This window comes from Apodemus sylvaticus, chromosome 21, assembly GCF_947179515.1.
Source record: "Apodemus sylvaticus chromosome 21, mApoSyl1.1, whole genome shotgun sequence".
Taxonomy (NCBI): Eukaryota; Metazoa; Chordata; class Mammalia; order Rodentia; family Muridae; genus Apodemus; species Apodemus sylvaticus.
Window position 1 is genome coordinate 45,954,731 of NC_067492.1, and position 24,862 is coordinate 45,979,592.

The following is a 24,862-nucleotide window of genomic DNA, read 5'->3' on the forward strand; positions in this document are numbered from 1 at the left end:
GAGTTCCAGGCCAGCCTGGTCTACAGAGTGAGTTCCAGGACAGCCAGGGCTACACAGAGAAACCCTGTCTCGGAAAAACCAAATCAAAAAAAAAAAATAGAAATTGTAATATCCAAGACACCCAGTTACAACATATTCTAGATTATTCTATACAAAACCCAGAAAGTAGGAGAACCACACAGGCGCACAGAAATGCAGTTACTGTGGCACAGACGATCACATCATTCCTCGGACTACACACAAAGCAACGAGTTGGGATGGGGCTCACCACGAACGGTCCGCCTTTCTCTCCAGTGGCACCCCTTTTGCGGATTTCTCAAGGTCTGGTCTCCAGGCATTCTTATTGAACTAGGGATCCCGCCTCCCAGGCCCTTGGCAACTAGCTAGCCAAGAGTGGGCAGGGCAGAAATACAGTTGACCAATCGGGTTTGCACACTTGTTTTCCGCCCCTTCCTTGTTCCGCTGCTTAAAGGAGACACCTGCCTGGGCATGGAAGAACCCGCTTGCAAAGCCAGGCTACTGCGTTGGCTCTTTTAAAAGGCAGAGCCACAGAGGAGGCGGTGTCCTGGGCGGAACCAAGGAGAAACCAATGAGCAGCCCCTATTAGGCCTAGGTCAAGTGTGCTGCTCCGGAGCACAGCCTGCAAGCACCAGGTATGAAGGGTATGGGGTGGGAGAAGGCTGGTCCCCGCTGACGCCCAGCCCTTCCAGGTTATGGTCCCTGCAATGCTCGCCGGCTACATGTCCCTGAGAGGCGTCTCCGCGCGGATGCTGAGCCGCAGGGCCGGCCTGCGCTTCCCTCGTGTTCCACGTAGCTGGAGCTCGGCGGCCGCCCCCACCGGTCAGTGCAAGGCTCCCGATGGGTGGGCAGGAGACACAGGACACTTAGTCAGTGTGGCTTTCTCGTCCTTTGTTTGCAGAGAAAACACAGATCCGATCGGCCAAATGTAAGGATCACCTGCCTATCTACTCCCCCTCCAGCTGTTTCTCTGACCGGTGATAGTCTGTGAATGCAAAGACTTCTGGGAAGGGAGGCTGGGCTGTGCCCAGGGTCAGAAGTCTAAAGTAGTGGGTATTTGTTTCTACGGGGCCTGGAGAGGGGTTGCATTTGTCAGATTGTTTTGAAGCTGGAATCCACCTGCAGCGAGCTGGGAGTGAAGGGAATGGGTGAAGCTTAGAAATGTGGAAGAGGATGCGGGCTCTGGCTGACTCGACCCCCACACCCTACCCAGCCTCTCGTCCAGTGTTTGACTGGAAGGACCCACTGGTGCTGGAGGAGCAGCTGACTGCCGATGAGAAACTCATCAGGGACACCTTCCGTAACTACTGCCAAGAGCGGCTTATGTCTCGAATTCTGCTGGCCAATCGAAATGAAGGTGCCTTGGTTGAAGGGTGGGAACCCTGGGTTCCACAGCCATACGTGATTTGCACGTGCTGCAGTTCCTGTGGTCAGGGACTCCATCAGACTGAGACAGAGCGTGATTCTGACGCCCATCTCTGCAGTTTTTCACAGGGACATTGTGTATGAGATGGGGGAGCTTGGCGTGTTGGGACCCACCATTAAAGGTAAGAACATTTCCGTGAATGCTATGCAGCCTACACCCACCCACAACATATTGAAGAGCCATCCCTTCTCCTCAGCCACAACTTTTCATCTATACAACGGGCAATGGTTATCCCTCCTGAAAGCAGTTGTGGGTATGAGATGAACAAAGTCCCAGCCAGGGCAGCCCCCTGCCCACTTCCAGAAGGGACCTACTATAGCCCTACTCAGTCCCAGGGCTGATCTTTGGTCTACCTGCTCCTTTTCTGCACCAGGATATGGCTGTGCTGGAGTGTCATCTGTGGCCTACGGGCTCCTGACTCGAGAGCTGGAGAGGGTGGACAGTGGCTACAGGTCGATGATGAGTGTTCAGTCGTCCCTTGTCATGCACCCCATTTATACTTTCGGGAGTGAGGAGCAGCGGGAGAAGTATCTGCCTCGACTGGGTAAGCACGGCTGCCAAGTGGAGGAAAGTCAGACAGTGGTCTGGAAGGCAGGTCCCCGTGTCCCCGCCACAGCCTGCCTTCTTTCCTACAGACCGTCACCTGTGTCCATATCAGGCCCTAGGGCTCAGTTGTCAACCTTTATCTCCTGCCAGCTCTGTCAGTCCTCCCCTCCCCCTGCCCCCTACCTCTTTGGCTTTACCTCTGGCCACCATCATCTCCCCTTGGATTTGTTTTCTAGGCCTCTCATCCCAGTCCAAAGTTTAAAGTCTTAACTGCTAACCAGGTCCACAAGGCCCGGGAGCAGGCCCCTGGGACCTTTCCTCTACTTTGGTTACACAGATTTTATTTGTAGATATGGTCTCTCCATGTAGCCCTGTTTGGCTGGGAGCTTTGTAGACCAGGGGCCTGGAACTCACTACGTACTTGGTCTCCTGAGGAGGGACAGCTAGGATTAAAGGCACGCACTACCATGCTATCCTTCCCGCCACTATACTGATTGCTCAGGTACTAGGGATTCTCCAGTCACCTGGTGACGACTCTTCCCCATACTGTCCTCCAAGCTGGATGTGGTAGCATACCCCTCTAATTCCAGCACTCTAGAGGTCAGCTTGGCCTCCATAGTGAGTTATAGGACAGCCAGGGCTACGCAGTGAGACTACCTCAAAACAAACAAGCCAGCCAGGCACCACCACACCTTTAATCCCAGCACTTGGGAGACAGAGGCAGGCAGATCTACAGAGTGAGTTCCAGGACAGCTAGAGCTAAGAAACCCCTTCTCAAAAAGCAAACAAGTGGGGTTGGAGAGATGGCTCAGTGGTTAAGAGCACTGTCTGCTCTTCCAGAGGTCCTGAGTTCAATTCCCAGCAACCACATGGTGGCTCACAACCATCTGTAATAGGATCCGATGCACTCTTCTGGTGTGTCTGAAGACAGCTAAGGTGCACTCATAAATAAATAAGTCTTCAAAAAAAGAAAAAACAAACAACAAAAGCAAAGTAACAAGAAAAAAAATCCTCAAACTTCACACCTTCCTTCGGCTAAACCTCTTAGTGCCCTTCAATACACGCTTGCCAACCCCTTTCTTTCCGGCACCCCTCCCTCACGTTATGATACCATGATTAGGGCCTGACCCATTTTTCTCAGCAGATCACTGAGTGCCATAATGCAGGCTCTATCTGCCTTTATTCAGGTCCGGCTCAGTGGAGAAGATAATTTATCAGGCCATGAATGAGACCCTCTCTTGTGCTTACAGCCAAGGGTGAGCTTCTAGGCTGCTTTGGACTTACGGAGCCCAACCATGGGAGTGACCCAGGCGGCATGGAGACCAAAGCTCGCCACAATCCATCAAACAAGAGCTACACTCTCAGTGGGACCAAGACCTGGTGAGAGGCTCAGGTGGACTGGTGGGTGATACGGTGTGTACCAGGGAGCAGCAGCCAGATCCCTCCATAACTCTCTGGCCCCCAGGATCACCAACTCCCCTGTGGCTGACCTATTCATAGTGTGGGCTCGGTGCGAGGATAACTGTATTCGGGGCTTCTTGCTGGAGAAGGGGATGCGGGGCCTTTCAGCCCCTAGGATTGAAGGAAAGTTCTCCTTGCGGGCCTCAGCTACTGGTATGATCATCATGGACAGCGTGGAAGTGCCTGAGGAAAATGTGCTGCCTAATGTGTCCAGCCTGGCGGTATGTGGTAGACGCCTTGGGATCTAGTAACGGGGCACCTGCTGGCTCATCTTTCTCACCTTTTCAAGTGGAGAGCAAATGTGCTCATGGAACATTGTGGAGTTAGTGATCCTCTCTGTTCACAACTGTGCTAATTTCACCTTTTGCGTCACCAATTAGCTCATTATATCTGTCCAAAATGCATCTGGGCCTTGGACCATGTTCTACTCTGTATGCATGAGTAGCTTCCGGTCTCCTGCCAGCCTCTTAGATGTGAGCACTGAGGTCATGTTCCACATTATATAGGACTGCTTGCACATATAGAGTGGAAAACCACTGAACGAGGCTTGATGCACCCAAGTTTTGGGGCTCACACCCTGGGTGGGCGGGAGGTTAAGTGGCTACAGATCCCTTTGTCTGGGACATTTGGGAGACAGATTTTCCTTCACAGATGGCTCCTCCCAGGCTCTCAGTTGACTCTGACCCTTTGTCAATCTTATAGGGCCCTTTTGGCTGCCTTAACAATGCCCGATATGGCATCACATGGGGTGTGTTGGGAGCTGCCGAGTTCTGTTTGCACACAGCTCGGCAGTATGCCCTGGACAGGTATGTGGGTTGCTATAACACCTGGGAGTGTGGAGGGTTTTGGGGTTCCCCAGTACCCGCCAAGTTTAAGTCCTCTGTTCTGTGAGATGGCCCAGGATATCTTGAGCAGTTAAAATGTTGAGGTGACAGCAGGGCCAGCATGAGCTGGGAAGCCTCTTGAACTCTGGGTCTTCACTTGACTTTGCCTGTTTTAGGATCCAGTTTGGAGTCCCCTTGGCCAGGAACCAGCTGGTTCAGAAGAAGTTGGCAGACATGCTCACTGAGATCACACTGGGACTCCATGCTTGCCTGCAACTTGGCCGTTTAAAGGATCAGGATAAGTATGGATTCTATACTACAGTTGACTCCTAGGCCCTTTCTGAGATCCCTCCTAAATGGTGGACCCAGGACACAAGCTTCTCCCCACTTCCCCTTTTTTCTTGGTTTTTCAAGAGAGGGTTCCTCAATGTAGCCCTGGCTGTCCTGGAACACTGTAGATTAGGCTGGCCTTGTACCGCCAGGGATCTGCCTGCTTCCTGGGGTTTAAAGTTGTGTGCACCGCTGCTCAGTGTCTCCCTTAGTTCTGATGGGCTGGATCAGAGACAGCCTTGCCAGTTGGACATGTGCTCCATCTTCTGAGTGTGGTCAGTACATGAGACAGTGTTTATAGCATATGTGTCATTCCCAGGGCTACCCCAGAAATGGTCTCCCTGTTGAAGAGAAACAACTGTGGGAAAGCCCTGGACATTGCCCGCCAGGCACGCGACATCCTGGGAGGAAATGGGATTTCTGATGAGTACCATGTGATCCGGCATGCTATGAATCTGGAGGCAGTGAACACCTATGAAGGTCAGGGCTGGGCTCAGGGAGGGTGTCCCAGTGGCCTGGGGGAGGGAGACAACAGTAAGGAGAATGGACAGCACAGGGAGTCCACCAGCTGTCACCAAGTGGCTCCAAGGTCCACCCTCTGCCCTTTACTTGGAGTTGTTCAGAGCTTGTAGGAATAAATATGTAAGGAGTGCTTACATGACTTCAGAGAACTCAGTGAGCAGACCCTGTGAGATGCCCCCGACCCTTGTTCTCATCATGGGATGGGACATGAAGGGGAACACAGTCCCAAGAGCAAGGTGCCAAGAGAGGTACAGTGCAGGTGGGGTGTGAGGAGAACAGCACACATTATTTGTATCACTATTTTATGTTCAGAGAAAAAGCTGTTTGTAAACTACCAAACTCACAAGGGCATATACCATGGCTTTGGACAAACTTGGAAAACGACGTGAAATACTGAAGGGCCACAACATAAAGGAGGGCTGTAGGGACGGCTCAGTGAGCCCAACGGTTGCCACGAAAGCAAGAGAACCTGAGTTTGTGTCTCCACAGCCCGTGTAAAAGCCCGCATAGTAGCACATGTCTGTAATCCAGTGCTTCTAGGTAAAATGGGAAACTCAGGCACGAATCCTTAGCTCTCAGACCAGCTAGCCTGGGTTCAGACTAGTCAATAACAACAACAAAAACTTCCCTGTCTTAAATAAGGACCAAGATCTGAGGCTGTCCCCTGGCCTCCACATGTGCACCTAAACTCACACATCTTTGACCAATATTAAAAAGGGGGAACTACAATCCCGTATGTTCATGCAAAGCAGGACGCCAGCTTCATGGGCAGAGAAGCTTCTAGACAGAAAAAGCAGAATATATGGGATATCTTTCCTGCCTGCCCCAATGACAGGATTTGAACCAAAGCTAAGTCCCCAGTCTTCAGTGTCTATCTTAGGCTACTGGGTGAGAACATTCCAGAAATAGCGAGGAGGGGTGAGGTGAGGTCCTACAATGATTTAACATGGGTCAGACTTAGGCTTTTGGAAGTAAATTTTATTTGACCATGTAAAAAGGAAACTATGGTTTCTGCTGCTGTCCCTGAAGGTGGGAAAGAGCAAAGGACCAACCATGCTTTTGCATAGATGATCATCAGTCTTCCCAATTCTGGAATAAAGTATGACCAGGGTGAAATCAAAACATTTAACCAACTACAGATGTGGGTTGGGAGAATTTGCTAAGGCAAGGCCTATGGCAGGGTCTAACCTTTTCACACTTTGGTGATTAACACAAAGATCATTGGTGGCTTTGTGTTGGGTTACAGAACACTGTAAAAAATAATATCCACATGGCTCAAACAGCAGCCTCTGTGCTTTCTCTTGGGGAGAAGGCATTGAGATAGAAGCCTCTTAGCAGAAGTCAGCATTCACCATCTTTGTAATTCTGTTCTTCGAAAGTGGGAACCTAGGGCGGCATGAGGGATGACAATTATGAGCTGAAAATTCCAAACCAATTCTAACATTCATCTCAAACAGGTACACATGACATTCACGCTCTGATCCTTGGGAGAGCAATTACTGGGATTCAGGCATTCACAGTTGGCAAGTGAACCCACTTCAACACAGGGCCCAGCCTTCAACAGAGCCTGCTCAAGAAGGAATTGGTGGACCCAGCTTTTATGGTGGAAAGTGCGACATTGATTAGAGACTTAGGAAATTTCTTTCTGGAAGACATTCAGATATGCTCTATAGAAAGAAGATGAAATTAATTCTCTGTATTTAACTATGGATGAAATCAGCTTCCATCCTGTTCCAAAAAACTGGGGGAGACAAAGGGGAGTAACACAGGAGCCACTGAGATGGAGCAGACCTTGTGAGAAGGTGCGCTGACTTGATAGTGTGCCTTCTTGCCTCTATCCCGGGGCAGTACCTTCCGTGTTTAACACTGAGCAGATAAAAGATGAAAATAAAGAGCCTGTGCCTTACTCTTTGGGATTGGACTAGGTTTACTGGTAACTATGGAGAGGTAGTTTGGGGAATTTCTTTTAGGAGAAATAAACATGCCCAGGGGTTGTGCCACCCTAGAGTGGCACACAGAATTTGAGCTAGACATTCTGACTGGCAGGGGACACTTGTCCTTTCCCTCATGAGACAGCTAACTACACAATAACAACATGGACAATAGTTTGGCTTTTCATTCTATGACCAGGGACTCCCAACAAGGAGGCAGATCAAAGACTTTAACAGGGATTGTAACCCTGTGGGCTGGGATTGGCAGTGTAGGGATTAGCAAAAGTCCTGTTTCCTACCTAGAGTTGGGGTGGGTGTCAGTGACAGAGCACTTGTTTGGCATGTGCAAATTCATGTGCCCTGGATTTGATTTCCTACATGTCAAGGAAAAAAAAAAGTCTAGTTCCTATTCATATTTTACTTTCAGCTGAGACATTCCAGGTCTTTCTCACAAGATACACCCCAGATTCTTACCTCAGACCGGACACACAGGTCCTTGTACACAGTTTCCACAGTTTGGCAGACTTGTTTGAGCTCCATTTCCAGATGGCTGATCTTTGCCATCTTCTGGGTGAATTCTTGTAGTCTTTCCTGAATGATTTTGCTGTGGTGGCTATACACCTGGTACATTCTCTCCTCCAATTTTTCTGTCAAATCTGAGACCTTACGAAAAGTAATCAAGAACATACTGACTACAGGCAAAATTTGTTTATGTTACTTTTTTTTTTAAAGACGTGGTTCTGAGCCAGGTAGTGGTGGCACATGCCTTTAATCCCAGCACTTGGGAGGCAGGGGCAGGCGGATTTCTGAGTTCGAGGCCAGCCTGGCCTATAGAGTGAGTTCCAGGACAGCCAGGGCTACACAGAGAAACCCTGTCTCAAAAAAACAAAAACAAACAAACAAAAAAAGACGTGGTTCTGTCATGTCACCCAGGCTAGTTTTGAACTCATCAATCTTCCAGTATCAGCCTCCTCAGTGTTGGGATTATAAGCACATGGGTGTACACCACCATTCCCAGTTCTTGTGTTTCAGATGATCAGTCTCATGTAGTTGAGACTGGCCTTGAACTTGCTATGTAGTTGAGCTTGGTTTTAAACTCCTGACTCAGGTGCTACCTCCTAAGTCCTGGGAATTATAGGGATATGCCACATTGCCCAGCTTCTTTATTAAAACTAGATAACATTGTATATGTTCGGTTGGTTCTTATTAAATCTGTAGGAAATCAGGTGTAGTGGTATACACCTGTAATTCTAGCAGTTGGTAGCAGAAACAAGGAAAAGGAATCTTCGGGGCTACACACTGAGTTTCAGGCCATCTAGAGTTATATAGCAAGACTCTGCCTCAAAAGCCCCCAAATAAATAACATTTACAGAAAGACATTCATTGGTTCTTTGCAAATATTACCTGATTTGATATACGAGAACTGAGTACCACCTGTGAAAACTGGCATCTGTGAGGTTCTGACACTAATCCTGTCATTGGACACCAAGGAAAGACAGTATGTGTAAATTAGAAATAGAAAAGGTCTGACTGAAGGCCCAAGGCCAGTGAAGTTCATGGCTGTGCACTTTCAAGCAGCACCAAGCACAGCCACATTCAGACAATGCATAGATGCTGCATTCCAACAGGCAGACCATCAGGCTTTGTGAAGCATGAGCCCCACATGTGTTGTCGGACCAGCTATCTCATCCCAGACCACAGCTACTTTCTCAAGACATACGGGAAAGGTAGGGCAAGCCACAACCAAGCCTGTTGGAGCAGGCTTGGAATCCTAGGTAGTCAGATAGCTAAGGAAGGAACATTACATGTTCAAGGCAATTAGGCAAATGAGACCCTGCTTCAAAATAAAAATAAGTCTGGAGTATAAATATAGCCCAGTATTAAGATTACTTATCTAGCATGCTTCAGACTCTTCAATTGGACGGATCTCAGTTCCTGAGCCTGGCTCCCTTATATAATTTATCAAGTTTTTTAAATAAATATGGGTGTTTTACCTGCTTGTTTATATGTGTAACATGCATGCCTACTGATCATGGATGTCAGAAGAGGGCATCTGATGTACAGGAGCTGGTGTTACAGGGAGTTGTAAGTTACCTAGCATGAGTGTTAGGAGTCAAACTCAGTCCTCTGGAAGAACAGTAATAGTAAGTGCTCTTAACTGCTGAGCCATCAGGCCTCACTTTTTTTTTTGTTTTTGTTTTTTTTTTGTTGTTTTTTTTTTTTGAGACAGACTCTAACTAGCTTGAAACTCACTATGTATACCAGGCTGGCCTTGAACTCTGAGATTTTCCTGCCTCTACTTCCTAAGTGCTGATTAAAGGTGGAGTTACCATATCTAGTTTACCACTTTAAAAAGTGTGTATATGTGTGTGTATAAATGGGTATCAAACCAGTATCAGTTTTCAGGTCAGGCAAATGCTTTACCACTAAGCAACACTTTCATCCAAAATCATTCACTTCTGAGCCTTAAGTTTCTCACTTATAATATGGGCCAATCTATTGACTCTTCTAGAGTATAGTGAGAGCTATGTGCAAAGAGTCTGCCCAGCAGGGTGCCTGGAACCTAACATGTCAGACCACAGGTCCTTCCTTCTGATAGCTTCCCTTCCCTCTGAGGGAGTCATCACCTTCATCTTGAGGCTGTCCCTGAAGTTGGTCATAAGTGCATGATCCTTCTGCCTGCTTTCATTGATGTTTTCAATCAGTTCCTGGGCTTTCTTCTTCAGGGTTTCAATGCTAGAGTCCAGAGAAGAGAAGGGTCCTGGCAGCTGGCAACTGGCACTAAGGTAGAGATATAAGGGTTAAACTCTGACTTCTGAAAGTACTGAAATAATTGTGTTTTCCAAAAAGTGGCTGATCTGAGGTGGAGCTCAGTGGGAGAATATATGCTTACCACAAGAGCATAGCATGCACACACACTCACACAGGGGCAGGGAAAATGTGATTTAAATAAGCTGTATGCTGTGAGTGAGGAAGGTCTAAGTAGACCGATGACGCTTTGTGGGTGACATGAAACAATTTTCCTAGTTCATTCATACCTTGAGACACAGGCCTCCCAAACCTTGTATAACCTAGAGCTGGACCAGGGTGTAAATCTAACATGCCTACAGTTCCAGGAAAAGATCTATGCACTGTTATATATGTGTGATCACACACACACACACACACACACACACACACACACACACATGGACACACCACTGGCTTCTCTGAAATGACCACTAAGGTAGTTTGAGTAAGAGGTAAGAGCCCCCCCCCCCCCCCACTTCCCCATGGAACACACACACACACACCACTGGCTTCTCTGAAATGACCACTAAGGTAGTTTGAGTAAGAGTCTCCCACTCCCTTGTGGGGCTCATATGTTGATTACTTGGTCCCAGTTGGTAGGACTGTCTGGGAAGCATTAGGAGTTATTGTAGGGAATCTTGGAGTCAGCTCAATATACCCCAAGTCTAAGTTGTCAGCACAAAGGAGATTTATTTGTCCCAGAGGGCAGGGATGAGGGAGAAGGGGCAAGGGAACAAGGGAGAGGGAGGAGAGCTATTTGTCCTGAAGTGGGACAAAGAACTGCCTCTGGATAGAGAGAAGACAGAGGTGGCCCATAGGAAAACGGCGGTTTATAAAAGCAAAATGGGAAATCCATGTTAGGATGAGGTGCTTAATTTTGATTGCTGGACTTCAATAGCTACTTGTCAACCTTAGGAGGAGGAAATGGCCATATAAGGGAATAGACCTCAGTGGCTAGCTTTAGGAATGTAATTAATCTAAGGGGGTTTAGCAAGGCAGAGGGAATTGGGGAGAAGAGCAAAGCCTGCCAGAACCATGTCTGTGAGCTGGCTATAGTGCCTTCAGGTACGGCCTTGTTGGAGGAGGTCTTCCAATGGGGTTTTGAGGTTTCAAAAGGCTGGCACCATTCCCAGAATGCCCTCTCTGCATCCTGTTTGTACATGGAGATGTGAACTCAGATGCTGCTGAGAGCAATATGCCCGCCAACCATGTATAAACTCCTGTGGATATACACTACCGAGTGCTTGTCACATATGATCAGAAGCCTCAAAGGAGCGTGTCCTGCTTGCCTCTGTACTCCAGCATGAGGTTGTCCCTAGCCCATTTTGTTGTTGTTGGTTTTGAAACAGTACCTCATTCTTTAGCCCAGGCTGGTTCCAAACTTAAGGCAATATTGCCTCAACCTTTCAAGTGCTGGGATTATAGACAAGAGCCACTACACATTAGCTCCACTGTCAGCTGAATGAATGAAGAATACTGTGCTGACCTGTTGTCCCACCTCCAGCTGAATACAGTCAAATTTATTTTCTTCCAATGCATTTACCATAGGACTGTTCTTGAAAGGCAGAAACACTACAGCGAGGCCAGCTACAGAAAGCATGGGAACTAGGAGGCCAACCCCTGAACATTTCTATAAGATAGCTTTTGGCTTGGAACAGATTTACAAAGGATCTCTGAGGCTGAAGTCAGTCATCTTTCCAAGTCTGACTGAGGTGGAGTTTCACTCAGATGCTCTGTAGCTTAGATGCTTTATGACAACCATACTATCCTTGCATGTGCCTAGAGCTGGGGAACAGGCTCAAGATGCCTGGTCTTGGCTCCCCTGAACTTTGCTTCAAACTGAGACACTGCTTTCAAAGCTTGCTGGTGGCCACAGCTCCTCTTCCCTGCCATACCATCTTAAAAAACCACTCTGCCTTTCAACAGCCAAATGCATTCTCTTTTTCCATATTCCATCTGCCAGTTAGGATTTTTATTGTTGTTGTTTTGGTTTTTTGCCAACTTGACACAGATTAGGGTTGTCTAAGAAGAGGGAACTCAATTGAGAAAATGCTTCCATTAGATTGGCCTGTTAGCAAGTCTATGTGGGCCTTTTCTTGATTAATGATTGATGTAGGATGACTCCGGCCACTATAGGTGGTGCTATCCCTGATTTGGTCCTGTGTTATATAAGAAAATAGGGGCTGGAGAGATGGCAAAGCTACAGTTATGAAGTAGTAACAAAAATAATTTTATGGTTTAAGGTCCACCACAACACAAGGAACTATATTAAAGGGTCACAGCATTAGAAACATTGAGAACTGCTCTAGAAAGTACTCCTGGCAGGCCTTAGTACACACATCAATCAGTGTTACTGTCTTTGTCTATGCCCACCACATCTAGACTCTAGTAGGGCTGGGGCCTTGTAGAAGTCATCTTCCTTATCTGTGTGGGAGAAGCAGTAAGTGTGCAGCCAATAAATTAATGATTCTTTTCTCCTTTGTTTGTGACAGGGTTTCACTCTGTATCCCTTGCTGTCCTAGAACTCAGAGTTCTGTCTCTCTCTCTGACTTCCAAGTGCTGGGATCAAAAGCATTCACCACCACTGCCTGAATAAATAAATTTAGTGACTCTTAAAATGGATGTGGTGGAAATTTAATCCCACACTGGAAGAAAGGTAGGCAGATCTCTCCTGGTTCAGGGATAGGCTCTTATATGTAGAGACACTGCCTCAAAACAAACACAAAACTAATGATTTCTGAGGGCTCTCATTACCATTCATACTCTGACCCAAAATTTATTCCCAGCCCATGACCCTCTTCAAATCTTTCAACAAGGTGTCTTTTTCTTTTCTTTTTAAAATATTTATTTATTTATTATATGTAAGTACAGTGTAGCTGTCTTCAGACACTCCAGAAGAGGGTGTCAGATCTGTTTTATTTGTTTGTTTGTTTTTTGTTTTTGTTTTTGTGTGTTTTTCTTGGATTTGGCTTTTTTCAAGACAGGGTTTCTCTGTGTAGCCCTGGCTGTCCTGGAACTCACTCTGTAGACCAGGTTAGCCTCGAACTCAGAAATCCGCCTGCCTCTGTCTCCCAGAGTGCTGGGATTACAGGCGTGCACCACCACCACCCGGCTGTCATTTCTTTCTTTCTTTCTTTCTTTCTTTCTTTCTTTCTTTCTTTCTTTCTTTCTTTCTTTCTTTCTTTCTTTCTTTCTTCCTTCCTTCCTTCCTTCCTTCCTTCCTTCCTTCCTTCCTTTATAGATTTTATCTATTATTATTATATGTAAGTACACTGTAGCTGTCTTTAGACACACCAGAAGAGGGTATCAGATCTCATTACAGTTGGTTGTGAGCCACCATCTGGTTGCTGGGATTTGAACTCAGGACCTTTGGGAGAGCAGTCAGTGCTCTTACCCGCTGAGCCATCTCTCCAGCCCAAGGTGTCTTTTTCTAGGCCTCTCAGGAAGGCTATCCCAAACGCATTCAAGCTCCATCTTTGCACATCAATTAGCATCTCCCTTCCTCCCCCTACATAAGATCCCATCCTCCCTCCTCTTAGTAAATGATACATAAACCACCTAATCCCCACACTAGAAATTTAGCAGTCATCTTAGAGTTAGGCTTCTTTGGTCCTTCATATCCTGGCTGGAATCTTCTAGTTTCTACCTTTCAAATTCCCGCCCCCCACCCCCACAATCTATTATTCTTTGGAGTTGTGTGTCTCTCATTTCTTACCTGGACCCTTGCGACCTTCCAACCCAAAATCTGATCTCCTAATCCTGTGTGATAGTCTAAGAAAGACCTATCCCCGTCAAAAAACAAAATAAAACAAAACAACAACAACAACAAAAAACAAAACAAACAAACAAACAAAAAATGGTGCCACAGGGTCAAATCTAAATTCCTTACACAGCAAACAAGACTTTCTAGGGCCTGGCCTGCACCTTTTCCAGCCTATTTAGTTTTCAACACGGGGGTGGGCCCCAGGCCCTGTACATACAAGGTAAGTGCTCTACCACTGAGCCATTTGGTCCTTCAACAAAAAATGTCCCCAAACCCATTGCCCTTTACCCAGAACCACTTTCCCTTTCTGCCTCTCCCAGAACAAGACCTAAGTTTCCTCTCCTCTTCTTGGTCATGACTGCCCACTGCCCTACTTCATGCTTTTGGTGCACATGTGCTCAGGAGCAGACTTTTCTGTACTCTGCAGCACCTCATAGGCGTCCCTCAGGGCTGTGAGTGCTCTGCTGAGCAGCCACTCTAGGATCTACTCTCAAGCCTTTTTGCACCCAGCTTGCCTTGTCTCAGCTCTCCCAGACCAACTCACGGTTAGGACTTTGAAATTAGACTCACTCTTCCCAGGTATTTTTTTGTGTAATTCTTTGCAACCTGACTGAACTTTTAATGGCTCCAAGATGTTCTCCTTCAGTGCTCAAAAGATGACAGACTTTTAATGGCAATTACAAAAATAGTGAAAAAAAATCACTTGAATTCAGCTAATTCAAATTTTGTGGCAGGACAAAGGCTGGCATCAGATGTCTACTGAGAGTTTATTTTTCCAAACCCATCTTCTGTGGATTTTAGCTTTTCCATTTCATTTTTCTTAATACTCAGCAGCTGCATATTAATCAAGATGCTAATGAATCATCGGATTCCCTGGGTCTGCGCTCACCAATTAGCTTTAATAAACAAAATGTGTGGTGTCCTCTCTGCAGGCTTCTTCAGTTCCTGGGCTGACTTCTGTGGCAGAACCCTGGACTAAGGCCAGGTAATGGAAGAGAGCACATTACAGTTGCCTGGTGTGCTTGGCCCGAGTGGGGCTTGAGATGTGGGGCCTGTAAGCATATCAATGCACCCATCTATTATGTCTGTCCTCCTAAGAAGCCCCTGATCAGTTCCAAGAATTAGAAGAGTTCCCAAGCAGGGCCTAAGTTGGCAGGGGGCCCAGGAAATGGGTCTAAGCAAAGAGACCATCTGTTCGCTCCAGGTAAAGCTATGATTGGCAGGAGTATGGGCCAGAGCTACTCACTGATGGGACCTTCCTTCCATGGCCACTCACAGATAACACAAGGAAATAAGCTACCAGCCACTTATGACCATCTCAGGGGGGCAGGCCCAGGAGAGGGACCCACAGAATCTGGCACTCAGGCAAAGTGATGTTTTACTGAAGTTCTGCCAGAAAGGGGGAAGGTTTGAGTGGATGCTGATGAGCTAGTTCCTCACCCACCTCCCCTTCAGAAATGTGTTAATATTTCAATCAGTTGCCGAGTGTTGGCTGCTGGATCCATTAACTGGTCCCTGTGATGATTTTCAACCATCTGGGTTTTGGCTCTGGTAGAAGTCTTTCAAATCTGTAAATGCTTTCTTTGCCTGTGTCTCTTCACCACAGAGATTCTGGTCCAAACATGCTAACGTGTCTGCAGAACATTTATCAAATGAATGGTTCATTCATATCTGCCTATTTTCCACAACCGTCATCACCACAGCCATCTCACAGCATCCTAATAGTCCTTTGTATCATATCACTTTAAGTTATAGCTCAGAAATCCTGCTGCTGTGATTCCTCATCTTGGCTGTACACAATCATGCAAATATCCCAATATCCAACACATCTCAAGGAAAGAAAAAAGAAAAAGGTGGTGAGGGAGGTAAAGTGGAACTTATACTCTTACCTCAGCTCTAGAAGCCTGAATCTGTGAGAAACCATAACAAGCAGAAAGCAGGTATCCTGGTAAGCACTGAGCTACTTGTTACTGGGATGGGGAAAGCCCTGATTTGTAGTTGTCAAGTGCCACTGTGCAAATATTCTCACTATAGCAATATCAAGCTTTTAACACAAACTTGCCAACTTGGGAAGGGATATATATAGAATCAGCTCTTGAGCTACGCAGTGGTGACCACCCCTAACCACAGCACTCAGGAGGCAAAGGTAAAAGAATCTCTGAGTTTAAGGCCAGCTTGGTCTACTGAGTGAGTTCCAGAACTGGCAGGGATACACAGAGAAACCCTGTCTCAAAGAACAAAACAAATCAAAAAAGAATCAGCTCTTGAAAACCAGCAGGAGCCAGCTCCAGTATGTCATGGATGGGGACAATCTCCTTTCTGCCATTTCCCCTAAGGGCCTTTTCCCAATCTGTCTTACTAAATGGCACCCCATACAGACGCCCAACTTAATCCATCTCTCTACATTCCTTTCAAAACACTCTCTACATAGTTGTCAGAGCCTTTGTTTCTTTTTTTATTGCTTTATTTTTTTTTGAGGCAGTCTCACTGTATAGCATTAGCTGTCCCAGAACTCACCTTATCATCCAGCCTTGAACCCACAGAGGTCTGCCTGCCTCTTTGCCTCAAGTGCTGAGATTAAAGCTGTGTACCACATCTAGCCAGCATCCTTTTTTATAAAAAAGAACCTAATAAGTATGTCACATCTCTGGCCCAGCAGTTCCCACTAAGTATAATCTCCTTTGTTTTAGAACCTATTAAGATACCTAAATCTGTGGATACACATCATATATACACCTTCTGTAAAATAGTCTAACATCTGCACAGAATCTATACATATCCTTCTGTAGACTTCTATCATGTCTGAATGACTTATAACACCTGATGTAAACCTGGAGTGGTGGTGCACACCTGCAATCCCAGAACCTGGGAGGTGTAAGCAGCAGCATTAACTTAGGACAATTTCAGCTATGTATCAAGGTCAAGGCTAGCCTGGACTACATGAGAGGACAAACAAAAACAAAGCCCAACAATGGGCCAGCAAGATGGCCCTATAGGTAAAAGCTACTCCTATGCAAGCCTGGAGAAAATTCAATCCCAGGAACTGATAAAGATGGGAGGAAAGAAGCAAGCTAAATATGTCATGTGGAACTGGCAACTTGAATATACATATGCTACATTCCCATATAGATGTTCATAGCACTGTTACATATAATAGTCAAATGTCAATTTGTCTGTTGATAACATAAAATATGATGGGTTTAAAATATGGAATTTTAGCTACAAAACAGACTTAAGCTCTGACAAAGGCTATGGTATAAATGACATAACAAGAGAAGAAAGCTAGACACAAAGAAGCACATGCTGTATGACTCCACACACATGAAATATCCAGAATAGGCAAATGTGTGGAAACAAAGCAGATTAATGGATATACTGGGCTGAGGAAGAAGCAGGGACTAGGAGTTACTGCTATGAGGTATGAGATTTTTTTTTTTTTAATAAGAAAAGATTTTGAAGTTGGATAGTGATGTTTGTATGGCTCTGTGAATATATTAAAAACTATTAAATCACACACTTCTACAGGTGAGTTACATGGCATGTCAGAAAGTGAGCATCTTTAATTCTAAATTCCAGAATCCATGCCAGGAACAGTAGTACAAACCTTTAATCCCAGCACTGAAGAGGAAGAGGCAGGCTGATCTCTGAGTTCAAGACCAACAAGGTCTGCAGAGTGAGTTCTAGGACACAAGGGTTACACGATGAGGCTTTGTCTATTAAACAAATAACCCCCCAAATCTAAAACATGATGCCCAGAAAGTTTTGATAAGCAGCATGGCGCATGCCTATCTATAATCTTAGCACTTGGGAAGCTGATACAGAAGGACCTTGAGTTCTAGGACAATCTGAACTGACACATAAGACTGACAAAATAACAAGTCCTAAATGACTGTGCCTTGTTTACATGAACACAACCATATCAAGAACTTCAATGCTTCAGAATCCGGGGAATGGCAAAGCCTTCCCCTAGTATGTGTTCCTATGTTGTGTATACAATGTGTGGACCACTTCTTTTCCTCCTGAATATTTACAGCCCGAGACTGCTCCCCTTCAGAGACTTCCTAGTGAAATTAGCTAAACCTGCTTCCTATTCAACTGTATACAGCCTGCTACCTCAACTGGTTAAAAAAAGTATAAATCACCAAGTTTCAGGACTGCTGCTAGTGTGCCTCCATCAGGGCACATGGTCCCCTCATTCCCAGATTTTTTGTACATGTGCCTGTCCTTTCTTTATTCCTTCGTCAGACCAGTCAAACCCAAATACATGCAGGTTTCAGCAATTGGGAATGTACATTCATCTACCATGCATAAGACACTGAGTTCTAGCCTCAATACAGCAAAAATCAAGAAAGCAAAGGAGAAAATTCAGAATGCATCACATATCTACACAGTAAATGAAAAATCACAAAATTAGAATATAGGAGAAAATCTAAGTGACTTTGATTTTGGGGTCTTTTGAGTATCTCACTATACAGACCATGCTGGGATCAAAGGCCTATGCTACCAAGCCTGTGTTATTTTTTTTGTTTGTTTGTTTGGCTTTGGTTTTACAAGTCAGCGTTTCTCTGTATTGCCCTGGCTGTCTGGCTGCCTTGGAACTTGCTCTGTAGACAGGCTGGCCTTGAGCTCAGAGCCCTGCCTTCCTCAGTGCTCTGGAGTGCTGTAATAAAAGACATGTGCCCAGTTGGAGAGATGGCCCAGTGCTTAAAAGCACTAACTGCTCTTCTGAAGGTCCTGAGTTCAAATCCCAGCAACCACATGGTGGCTCACAACCACCCACAATGAGACCTGATGTCTTATGGTGACAGCTATAGTGTACCTACATATAATAATAAATAAATCTTTGGGCTGGAGTGAGAGGGGCCAGAGTGAGCACAGGTCCTGAGTTCAATTCCTAGCATGATGACTCACAACCATCTGTACAGCTACAGTGCACCCATATACATAAAAAAAGCTAAAAAGGCATGTGCCACTATGCCCAGCATCCCCTGCCTTTTCTGTTGATGTCTTAAATAAAACATATACACATAAACCCACGAAAGGACTGAGAAAAAGATTTCGTTGAAATTAATAACTTAAGTAAAGCCAGGTACATTTATAGCTGTCCTATTCATAATTGCTAAAAATTAAAAGCAATCAAGATGTCCTTCAGTAGTGAAGTGGATATATTCTAGGGCACATCCACACAAAGGATACTATGAAGTACTAAAACCCAGTGGGTTGTAATGCTACCAAAAGACACTGGGCTCTCACAGCTCCATACTGCTAAGTACCAAGAAACCAAAAATCACTGGCTTGGTCACTGTTGCATTCCTATCATCTAGACCCTCAATAAATATTTGATGAATGAATAAATAAGAGTGCAAGGGGAAAACAACTTTATCCTTGATGCCTTCACACCAGAAGCTAATCTATTAACAAGTTGTCAGATCTACCTTCCAGTACCTCACACATCTCTCCATTTCCATACCTCCATGGACCAAACTATACTCATCTTGTATGTGACAGTTTGTACATGCTTGGCCTAGGGAGTGGCACTATTTGAAGGTGTAGCCTTGTTGGAGTAGTGTGTCACTGTGGGTGTGGGCTTAAGACTCTCATCCTAGCTTCCTGGAAGTCAGTATTCTGCTAGCAGCCTTCAGATGAAGATGTAGAACTCTTTGGCTCCTCCTGTACCACACCTGCCTGGACATTGCCATGTTCCTGCCTTGATGATAATAGACTGAACCTCTGAACCTGTAAGCCAGCCCCAACTAAATGTTGTCTTTATAAGAGTTGCCTTTAAGCCGGGTGGTGGTGGTGCACACCTGTAATCACAGCACTCTGGAAGGCAGAGGCAGGCAGACTTCTGAGTTCGAGGCCAGCCTGGTCTACAGAGTGAGTTCCAGGACAGCCAGGGCTACAACAACAAAAGAGTTGCCTTGGTCATGGTGTCTCTTCACAGCAGTAAAAGCCTAACTAAGATGTTGTACTTGGATTACCCCATTGCCTCCTCATCCCATCCTCCTTCGTGTTACAGCATCCAAGGGGAGCCTTTTACTACTTTCTTCCAAAGAGAACAAACTTCTATTAAGGGAGAGATGGTAATTTTTTTTTGAGACAGAGTCTCAGAACCATCTAAAATCTTGACTGCGAAGCTAGGAATGTAGCTCAGTTGTTAAAGTGGGTCCTTAGCATGTACAAAGCCCAGCATTCAACCCCAAGCACTGGTATAAACTAGGTTGGTAGTACAAACTATAATCCTAGTAGTTGGGAGATGGGGGGCAGAAAGTTCAGAAATTCAAGGTCATCCTAGCTAACAGTTTGAGGTCAGTCTAGGATATCTAAGGCCCCATTGAAGAAAGAAAAGGGAGAGGGAGGGAAAGGAAAGGTCTAATCTTTTTTTTCTCTTTCAACCAGACAGGTTTCTCTGTGTAGCCCTGGATAGTCTGTCCAGCTCTGTAGACCAGGCTGTCCTCAAACTCACAGAGATCTACTTGCCTCTGCCTCCTGAGTGCTGGAATTAAAGGTGTGTGCCACCACTGCACAGCCTAATTGTGTCTCTTACTTCCTCCCTTTTCCCTGGCACTGGAATCCCTGTAATACAGTAATCCCTGTACACCTGTACACCAGCTGCTCCTCTCTGTCTGCAGCAGGGGCTTTCTTACCAAGTGATTTACGCATCACCTTCTCTAGGAAATCTGCTATGACCCTAAAGGGAAATCAAGTCACCATTACTGTCTCCTCAGTTTTTCCTCATATCGTGCTACCCATATAGATATATCGTGCTATATCCATATCTGAATCATCCATGGATTCAAATTGCAAGTCAAACTTAGAGGAGGTGCTGGGAACATGGCTCTTATTTTGAAAAAATTTTTTGATTTTTATTGATAATAGTATTCATAACCAGTGTGTGGTGATTCATGCCAGCACTTGGGAGGCAGATGTAGGCAGGCCTCCTTTCTGTGAGGTCCAGGCCAGCCAAGCCTACATACTGAGACTTGGCCTTGAGAGAGCTGGAGAGACCTCAGCAGGTAACAGCACTTGTCAGTAACGGAATTCACATGGTGGTTCACAGCCAACCAGAACGTCAGTTCCAGAGGATCTGACATCCTCTTCTGACCTCCATAAGCACTAGGCAGGTAGGCACATTGTACGTGTGCGCGCGTACACACGCACACACACATTCAGGTAATACACTTACATAAAACTAAATAAGTAAATAAACAAGCAAACAAGGTCTACACAAACAAGCCCGTGACATGGTTCAGAGAACAGAGCATTTTGCTGCTAAGCCTGAAGACCAGAGTTCCATCCCAGAAAGACACAGTCCAACCCTGACTTCCACCTGTTTACCATTTACTAAACTCTGACTTTCATATGTTCACACATTTACTAAATAAATGTAAAAAGGGGGGAGAGGCACAAGAGAACATGTATCAGAACATGAGGATACTATGCAGTGTTATAGACGGACTTGAGCTTCTGTAGATCTAGCTTCTATCTGTGGATATCAAGAGGAGGAGGCTAGAACCCAGAACCATTGTGGGCACCTGCTGTTAGCATTTCCTCTAGGCTCCGCCCAACAGTTACCTAGCAACGCCCAGGTAGGAGCCTGGCTCACTTATAAGGACCATTTGACTCTCCCTGGCTCTCCCTGCTCCTCTCCCAAGCTTGCTCACTCGTGTGCTCTCTCTCCCCCTCCCTCTTTCCCCTCCCTCTTTCCCTCCCCTCCCCTCTCGGTCAGTCCCTCCTCTTCTCTCTCCCCTCCCCTCTTCCCTCCCTCCCCTCCCCCTGTACCTCCTCCACCTCTTCTCTCTCTCCCTCTAGCCCCCTCCCCTCTTCTCTCTCTCCCTCCTTCCCTCTCCCCTCTTCTCTCCCTCTCCCTCCCTCTCCCCTGCCCTCTTCTCTCTCTCCCCTCCCCCTCTCTCTCCCCTCCCCTCTCTCTCCCTTCTTCCCTCTCCCCTCTTCTCTCCCTCTCCCCTCCCCTCCCCCTCTCTCTCCCCTCCCCTCCCTCTCTCTCTCTCCATCCCTCCCCTCTCTCTCTCTCCATCCCTCCCCTCTCTCTCCCTTCTTCTCTCTCTCCCTCCCTCTCCCCTCCCCCTCTCCATCCCTCCCCTCCCCTCTTCTCTCTCTCCCTCCCTCTCCCCTCTTCTCTCCCTCCCTCTCCCCTCTTCTCTCTCTCCCTCTCCCCTCCCTCTCTCTCTCCATCCCTCCCCTCCCCTCTTCTCTCTCTCCCTCCCTCTCCCCTCCCTTCTTCTCTCCCTCCCTCTCCCCTCCCTTCTTCTCTCTCTCCCTCCCTCTCCCCTCTTCTCTCTCTCCCTCTCCCCTCCCTCTCTCTCTCCATCCCTCCCCTCCCCTCTTCTCTCTCTCCCTCCCTCTCCCCTCCCTTCTTCTCTCCCTCCCTCTCCCCTCCCTTCTTCTCTCCCTCCCTCTCCCCTCCCCTCTTCTCTCTCTCCATCCCTCCCCTCCCCTCTTCTCTCTCTCCCTCCCTCTCCCCTCCCTTCTTCTCTCCCTCCCTCTCCCCTCCCCTCTTCCTCTCTCTCTCCATCCCTCCCCTCCCCTCTTCTCTCCCTCCCTCCCTCTCCCTTCTTCTCTCTCTCTCCCTCCCTCCCCTCCCCTCCGTCCCCCCTCCTCTTCTCTCTCTCCATCTTTCCATTTTCTCCCTCTTTGGCCCTGGCTCTCTTTCCGCCCCCTTCCCTCCCCTTCCCGCCGGTAACCCTGCTCTAAATATCAGGTCTGCCTCACGGCCGATCCCTCGCGAGGCTGCGCCAAGCGCGCCGCCGCGGTCTCGCGAGGCCCCGCACCGGGGTATTGATCGCCCGTGGGGCAGGGCCGAGGGCAGCCCTGGGGAGGAACCAAGGGAAGGAGGGGGAGGAACCAAGGGAAGGAGGGGGAGGAACCAAGGGAAGGAGGGGGAGGAACCAAGGGAAGGAGGCGGAGTCCGGGAGGCGCGGCCGCCCGCCCGTCGCTCCTCACCTCGGGGCCACGGCGCTAGGCGTCTCCTCCGGGCTCTCGGCCTGCTGATGCTCTCCGCCCTCCGCAATCGCCGGCGGCTCCTGCTCCTGCAGCTCCACGGGGGGCACGGCCACCTGCGAGCACAGCCAGCCTGAAGGCGGTGCGGGCGGCCGCCGCTACCCGCGCGCTGGCCGGGGGAGCGAAGGACCCGAGGCCCCGGCGTCGGGGCCTAGCGTCGGCCGTGGAGGGCGCGCTACGCCCTCCGCGCGGACGGGAATTAATAGGCCGCGTGTGGCGCACGCCTCGAAGGCCTCCCCAGCCTCGGGAGGCCGAGGCAGGCGACGGCTTCGAGTTCGAGGCCCGGCCTGGTCTACACGGAGCTGCCTTCGCCCGGCTCGTGGAGCGCACCGCGCCCCCTCACAGCCTCGTCCGCCAGGCCCCTCTCCCAGCGGCTCGTTAGTCAGGAAACCTCGCCTCGCCTCGCCTGGCAGGAGGCGGCTCCGACCGTGGGGAGCAGGTCCCGGGTTCGAGGGTTGGAGGAAGCCTCGGGTCCCCGCGGCCCTAAGCCCCGCCCGCAGCCCGCAGCCCGCAGCCCGCACACGGGAAGCCAGCGCCTCACTTACTCCCTGGCGCTCCATCGCGTCTTTTCCCGCCTCAGCGCCCTCTGCACGCCACGCCCTCTGCACGCCACGCCCCGAGCACGTGCTGAGGGAAACGCGCCCTGGCCCCGCCCCCGAAAGGCGGCAAACTCGCAGGCCCTTCGAATAGGCGCTGCCTTTGGGTTGTGCTGGGGTTGCGAGCAATGACACAACCTATTTGTGTGGTACTGACCAGTGGGCGTCGGACATAATGCGCATGTGCGGGACTCGGGGGTCACCTGTGGCCCTCAGAATTCAGAGTTTGGGGAATTCACACTACATCTGGGTTCTGCCCCTTCAATCTACAACTTGTGGGGCGGGGGTGTCTTTTCGAGACAGGGTTTCTCTGTGTATCCCTGGCTGTCCTGGAACTAGCTCTGTAGATCAGGCTGGCCTTGAACTCACAGAGACCCTCCTGCCTCTGTGTCTAGAACGCCACCGGGATCAAAGGTATGGGCCACCAGTGCGCAGCTCTTTTTTTTTTTTTCTTCCTGTTTTTCGAGACAGGGTTTCTCTGTATATCCCTGGCTGTCCTGGAACTCACACTGTAGACCAGGCTGGCCTCGAACTCAGAAATCTGCCTGCCTCTGCCTCTGCCTCCCAAGTGCTGGGATTAAAGGTGTGCGCCACCACTACCCAGCTCCAGCTCAAATTCTTTTGGAACACGGTCCCACTATGTCCCAGCCTAGAACTCTGCAAACCACGCTGACCTGGAACTCTCAGGCATCAGCTTGCCTCTCTGCCTTGACATTGAAGGCAGGCACCACTAAAGCTAGTGACAACCTTCATTTCTTTTTATTTTCATGTTTGTATGATTTAAACTACTCTTGGGCACCTTCTTGCTAAGGCCAGAAGAGGGCATCAGAGCCCCTAGTTATAAGCCTTATAAGGCATGGGTGTTGAGAACTGAATTCCTGTTCCCTGATGCTCTTAGTCAATGAGCTGAGTTTTATTCTTGTTTTACATTTGACCTATTTTGTGCATGCACATGTGCCATCCACTCCGGGAGTGTGGAAGTCAGAGGACAGCTTGAACAAGTCCACTGTCTCCTTCCATCTTGTGGGCCATGGAGACGGAACTCAGGTCGTCAGACTAGGCAAGCGCCTGTACCCACTGAGCCATCTACAGGGATCTCTTGTCTTTAAATTTTTTTTTTAAATATACTTTTTATGGGTATGGGTGTTTTGACTGCATATATTTCTGTACCACATAGGTGCTTAGTGCCCATAGTGGCCAGGAAAGAGGTTCAGATCCTGAGACTGGAATTACAATAGTGAGTCACATACGGACGCTTAAAATTAGATTTGTTTCTCTTCAGGACCAATGAGTACTTACCCTCTGAGCCATCTTTCCAAGCCTTTCCTTTTTTGATGCTACATTCCGAGCAGCTTGGGGCCTGAAATCCCGGCTATGTGAGGGAATGAAGAAAGGACTGACACACAGTGAAACGGACCAGGTGGGGTTCTGATGCTGTGGCTGCAACCTGGAGCCTCAGCCATTTATTCCGTACAGCACAGCGTACCTGGTAGGAGGGCTCTGTAGCTGAGAAATCCTAGCCTGCAAACGTTAGGAGAGGAAGCCAGGCCGCTAGTCTTTGCACACACTGGTTAATTATCTGTAAACAATCATTCCGGAATGCTGGGGGAAAGCTTTGCCAGTCCTCTTGAGCCTGG

The 24,862-nt window shown here is 47.9% G+C and overlaps 2 protein-coding genes across 3 annotated transcripts; one reads left to right on the forward strand and one right to left on the reverse strand.

The window, feature by feature from the left end:
* The first annotated feature begins 480 nt into the window (after window positions 1-480).
* Window positions 481-7,033, forward strand: Gcdh (glutaryl-CoA dehydrogenase). The gene is made up of 12 exons (XM_052166261.1): window positions 481-653; window positions 711-840; window positions 920-946; window positions 1,232-1,375; window positions 1,503-1,565; window positions 1,818-1,988; window positions 3,241-3,370; window positions 3,456-3,672; window positions 4,154-4,257; window positions 4,452-4,577; window positions 4,925-5,085; window positions 6,585-7,033. Exons 2-12 carry the CDS (start codon window positions 714-716, stop codon window positions 6,656-6,658), a joined length of 1,344 nt encoding a protein of 447 aa, XP_052022221.1. The 5' UTR covers window positions 481-653; window positions 711-713; the 3' UTR covers window positions 6,659-7,033.
* On the reverse strand, window positions 6,085-23,218 carry Syce2 (synaptonemal complex central element protein 2). 2 transcript variants are annotated; one of them, XM_052166263.1, is made up of 5 exons: window positions 23,175-23,218; window positions 22,573-22,685; window positions 9,686-9,839; window positions 7,533-7,721; window positions 6,085-6,513 (listed from the first exon to the last, which is right to left on the reverse strand). In XM_052166263.1, the coding sequence occupies exons 1-5, from the start codon at window positions 23,187-23,189 to the stop codon at window positions 6,469-6,471; spliced, it is 516 nt and encodes a 171-aa protein (XP_052022223.1). In that variant the 5' UTR covers window positions 23,190-23,218; the 3' UTR covers window positions 6,085-6,468. The 2 variants fall into 2 exon arrangements, with proteins under 2 accessions (XP_052022223.1, XP_052022224.1); XM_052166264.1 differs by lacking the exon at window positions 22,573-22,685.
* Between the last annotated feature and the right edge of the window lie 1,644 nt (window positions 23,219-24,862).

Excerpts from the sequence above, each read along its gene's own strand:
- Gcdh (XM_052166261.1), top strand. The coding sequence starts at position 714 with ATGGTCCCTGCAATGCTCGCCGGCTACATGTCCCTGAGAGGCGTCTCC. Across the intron at positions 1,376-1,502 it reads GCTGGCCAATCGAAATGAAG|TTTTTCACAGGGACATTGTG; the intron begins GTGCCTTGGTTG and ends CCATCTCTGCAG. Across the intron at positions 3,371-3,455 it reads CTCAGTGGGACCAAGACCTG|GATCACCAACTCCCCTGTGG; the intron begins GTGAGAGGCTCA and ends TCTGGCCCCCAG.
- Syce2 (XM_052166263.1), bottom strand. Across the intron at positions 9,840-22,572 it reads CCTAGCGCCGTGGCCCCGAG|TGCCAGTTGCCAGCTGCCAG; the intron begins GTGAGGAGCGAC and ends TCTCTACCTTAG. Across the intron at positions 6,514-7,532 it reads ACCTGTGTGTCCGGTCTGAG|GTTCCCACTTTCGAAGAACA; the intron begins GTAAGAATCTGG and ends ATGCCGCCCTAG.